The 5,000-nt window shown below is 51.7% G+C and overlaps 1 protein-coding gene across 4 annotated transcripts in view; it reads right to left on the bottom strand.

Annotated features, from left to right (window-relative positions):
* LOC143276616 (chitin synthase chs-2-like) overlaps positions 1-5,000 on the bottom strand; it is a 150,776-nt gene that overhangs the window by 79,312 nt on the left and 66,464 nt on the right. For all 4 annotated transcript variants that reach the window (XM_076581225.1, XM_076581226.1, XM_076581227.1 and 1 more), the window contains 2 exons: positions 2,060-2,224; positions 527-669 (listed from right to left, as the gene is read on the bottom strand). In XM_076581225.1, coding sequence (XP_076437340.1) covers positions 527-669; positions 2,060-2,224 — 308 coding nt within the window. The remainder of the gene's footprint in view (positions 1-526; positions 670-2,059; positions 2,225-5,000) is intronic.

Below are 5,000 nucleotides of genomic sequence, written 5' to 3'. Positions count from 1 at the left end.
CTTCCACCTCCTTCCTTCCTTCCTTCCTTCAGTCACTCCCATCTTTAATCGCTCCTGCCTTTCTATTCTTCCTCTCTTTCTCGTTCCCATTCTTTCTTTCCTTCCTCCTTTCAAATGCCCCAGCCACTTCATTCCTTCTTCCATTCCTTCCTTCCTTCCTTCCTTCCTCCCTTCCTTCGGTTTTGTCCTTCCTCCATTCGGTCTTATCTTCCCTACCCCCTCCCTCCTTTCCTTCCCTCCTCCCTTCCTTCCTTCTTTCCTTCCTTCCTTCATCCCTCCCTCCCTCCATTCCTTCCTTCCTTCCTCCTTTCAATGACCCCTCCCTCCCTTCCTTTCTTCCTTCGGTCTTATCCTTCCTCCATCCATCTCTCCCTTCCTTCCTTCCTTCTTCCTTCTCTGCTGCCGATCAGGGCTTTCTGCATCTTTCATTCTCGTCCGGCATTCTCATTCTTTCCCTCTTACTTCCTTCCACCATCCTCTCCTTCCTTCCTTCCTTCCTTCCATCCTTCCTTCTCTAGCTACTCACGGAGCAATGCTGCCGGTCAGGGCTTTCTGCACCTTGAAGATGTCGCTGACCAGTTCGTTCTCGCTCTCCATCAGCATCTCCTTCACCTCCGTGTTCAGGTTGTCTCCGTTCTTCTCCAGGAACTCACGAGCGTCGTACCACACCTGAACAGTGAGAGGAGGATGAGGATTAGGAGGATTAAGAGGAGGAGGGGAGAAGAGGGGGAGAAGAGGAGGAGGAGGAGGGGCACACCTAGCAAAAGAAAGGAGGTTGAGGATGAGGAGGATTAAGTGGAGGATTAAGTGGAGGAGGAGTAGGAGGAGAAGAAGAGACACGGAGAGGAGGAGCACACCTAGCAAGGTAGAGGAGGAGGAGGAGGATTAAGAGGAGGAGGAGGGGTAGAAGGAGAAGGGAAGAGGAGAAGGGGCACACCTAGACAGTGAGAGGAGGATGAGGAGGATGAGGATTAGGAGGGCAAGTAGGAGGAGGAGTAAGGAGAAGAAGGAGAGAAGAGAAGAGGAGGAGGTGCACACCTAACAAATGAGAGGAGGACGAGGAGGATAAGGAGGAGGATGAAGAGGAGGAAGATTCAAAGGAGAAGAGGAGGGGCACACCTACAAAGTTAGAGGGAAGAATTAGGATTAGGAGGATAACGAAGAGGAGGAGAATTAACAAGAGAAGAGAAGGATCGGGAGGATTAAAAGGAAGATGGGCAGGAGGAAGCGAAGAAGAAGGGGGAGGGGAAGGAAGATGAGGAGAAGTAGTAGGAAGAAGAGGAGGAGGAAGAGGAAGAAAAGGAGGAAGGGGAGTAGGAACGGGTGAAGATAAGAGGAGGAGGATGAACAGGAGGAGAACGAGTAGAAGGAGGAGGAGGAGGGGGAGAAGAATGAGGAAGAGGAGGGGGGTGAATGTAAAGGAAAAGAGGAGAGGTAGGTGTTGAGGGTAGGCGGTGTGGTGATAGGACAATGCACATGGAGAGAGAGAGAGAGGGGGGGGGAGGGTGCGGGGACACACACACACACAGAGAAGACAGACAGAAGAAGGGGGACAACCTCACCCAATCTTTAAGTGGCTAGATTGCTTCCCTTTAGCAGATGACCAGGAAATTCTTTATTGTTCGAACCACGCACCCCCCTCCCCCCTCCGCCCTTCCCCAACAACCCCCACCCCCACCCCCACCCCCCCAACCTCCTCACTATGTCATTATAATCGTCATTATCACTACCACCATTTTTTGTGTTGTTTTTGTCATCATAAATAATCACCAGTAGTAGTAGTAGCAACCGCAGCGGCAGCAGTAGAAGTAGTAGTAGACCACACACACAGACACACAGACAGACACAGACACGCACGACACGGTAGTAGTAGTAGTAGTAGTAGTAGTAGTAGTAGTAGACACAGACCACACACACACACACGCGACACGACACGAACCCCCTCCCCCCCACCCCCCCACCTCCAGCCCCCTTCCCCCCCTACCCCCCTAGCCCCCTTACCCCCCTCCCCCCCTCCCCCCCTTCCCACACACGCACAAGTGGACACACACACACTTACTGGTGTTGCAAAATGCTTTATTCCGAAACGAGGGTCATCGTTCTTGTAGCGCAGGAAGTGTTGTGAATGCGCATGCCTGTCACACAGTTTCCGGACCATGGACTCCTCGGAAGCGATCTCTACGCGTGTGTCTTCGTTGATCAGTGCCCAGATTCCTCTCTTTGGCTGAAATGAAAGAATGAACGAATGAATGAATGAATGAATTAATTAATACATGAACACATGAATACATACGCACATCCATTCATCCATCCATCCATCCATACTGATGCAATTCATAAACAAACATATAAACAAAATAATCAACAAATAGTAAAGAGTGGTAACTCTCTCCATTCACAAGGTATACAACTTCCAAGTCAGTGCTGCTTTTGCTACCGATTCAGCTTGGCACACAGGTGAATAAAAGATACATTGGAACAAACCCAGACACCTCCTCAAAAAAGGAAGCTCCGGGCCTGTCCATATACCGATCAATTGACATGTGTACACAGTAGCAATGACAGAAGAAATTCGAAACACAACTAACCACCACCACTTCTAACACCACCACCACCACCACCTGAACGGCATTCCACCACCACCACCCCACCCACCACCACCACCACCACCAGCACAACAACAATAACAACAGTTCCCCCCCCTCCTACCCCCACCACCACCACCACCACCTGAGCGGCATTCCACCCCCACCCCCACCACCCACCACCACCACCATCTGAACGGCATTCCACCCCCACCCCCACCACCACCACCACCACCACCATCTGAACGGCATTCCACCACCACCACCACCACCCCCCACCACCACCACCTGAACGGCATTCCACCACCACCACCACCACCCCCCACCACCACCACCCCACCCACCACCACTACTACCTGAACGGCATTCCACCACCACCACCCCCACCCCACCACCACCACTACCACCTGATCGGCATTCCACCACCCCCACCACTACCCCCCCCCCCCCCCCACCTGAACGGCATTCCGCCACCACCCCACCACCACCACCACTACTACCTGAACGGCATTCCGCCACCACCACCACCACCACCACTACCACCTGAACGGTATTCCACCACCACCCCACCACCACCACCCACCACCACCTGAACGGCATTCCACCCCCCCCCCACCACCACCACCACCACCACCACCACCACAACCTGAACGGCATTCCACCACCACCACCCCACCACCACCACCACCACTACTCACACCCACCACCACCACCACCACCGCCGCCTCCACTAACACGAAAAAAAAACACACAAAAAAACACACCAAAAAAAAAACAACTAACAATCCATGCTCACCCCCCACCACCTGCCACACCTGACCCCAATCCTTTTATCTTTTTAAAAAATCCTTTTTTCCCCCGCATCTTATTTAATTTCATTATCTATCTGCTTAACTTTTTTTGTATGGATTCCCCTCAAAGCCTGACTGAGCGCGTGTTGGGTCGCCCTGCTGGTCAGGCACTGTAGCGTGTATGGATTTGTCCGAACGCAGTGACGCTTCCTTGAGCTACTGATACTGATACTGACCACCATGACAAAAAACAACAACAACAATCTATAGTCATTCCCCCACCACCCCCACCACCCTCCACCGCTTCCCTCTCCCACCCCCCACCCCAACACCCAACCCACAACACTTAATAATAATAATAATGGATACTTATATAGCACACTATCCAGAAATCTGCTCTAGGTGCTTTACAAAAACGCTTTTGTTAACATAATACATCATATCTATGTTACATACACGCACCAAAATGTGACTACACCCACACACACACACACACACACACACACACACACACACACACACACACACACACACACACACGCTGTATACATACATTTTAACATACATGTGTATCTAACAGCTACCCTAACACACACGCACACATAGACAGGCACAAACTTACATAAACACACGCACACGCACACACAATACACATTCATATACATGCATGTAGTTATGTACACATACATATGTATACACACATAGTCAAGCACAGCTAACGGCAAGGAAGTGGACCTGCCACACTTAACGTGTCAAACATCGTCAGGATGGCCTTGCTGACCACCATGAAAAAAAAAGCAACAACAATGCATACTCTTTCCCCAGTACCCCCCCACTCCCATCCACTCCCCCCCCCCCACCCCCACCCCCCACCACCACCCAACCCACAACACTCACGGTATCAACCATGTTCAGGATGGTTTCGTTGAGTACAACCACAAAAAAACAAACAACAATTCATACTCATCCCCCCACCACCGCCCACCTCACTGCTTCCCTCTCCCACCCCCACCTTAACCCACTCCCAACCTCGTCCCTCTCCCATCCCCCATCCACCCCAACCACCCTCACCAACACCAACTCTTACACTCACCGTGTCAAACATCTTAAGGATGGCCCTCGTTGACAACCATAACAAACACAACAACAATCCACACTCACCCCCCAACACCCTCACAGTTTCCCTCTTCCCCCTCCAACCCCCACCAACACCAACATCACATCAAATCAACACCCCCGAACCCCCCAACCCATCCCTACACCCACACCCCACCACCTGTGTCAAACATCTTAAGGATGGCCTCGTTGACAACCATAACAAACACAACAACAATCCACACTCACCCCCCAACACCCTCACAGTTTCCCTCTTCCCCCTCCAACCTCCCACCAACACCAACATCAACATCAAATCAACACCCCGAACCCACCCAACCCATCCCTACACCCACACCCACCCACCGTGTCAAACATCTTAAGGATGGCCTCGTTGACAACCATAACAAACACAACAACAATCCATACTCACCCCCCAACAGCCTCACAGTTTCCCCCTCCAACCTCCCACCAACACCAACATCAAATCAACACCCCGAACCCACCCAACCCATCCCTACACCCACAC

This window comes from Babylonia areolata, chromosome 32 (genome assembly GCF_041734735.1).
Source record: "Babylonia areolata isolate BAREFJ2019XMU chromosome 32, ASM4173473v1, whole genome shotgun sequence".
In the NCBI taxonomy this organism is placed as follows: Eukaryota; Metazoa; Mollusca; class Gastropoda; order Neogastropoda; family Buccinidae; genus Babylonia; species Babylonia areolata.
The sequence above is the reverse complement of the archived record's forward strand: the minus strand, read 5'-3'. Positions and strand labels throughout refer to the sequence as shown.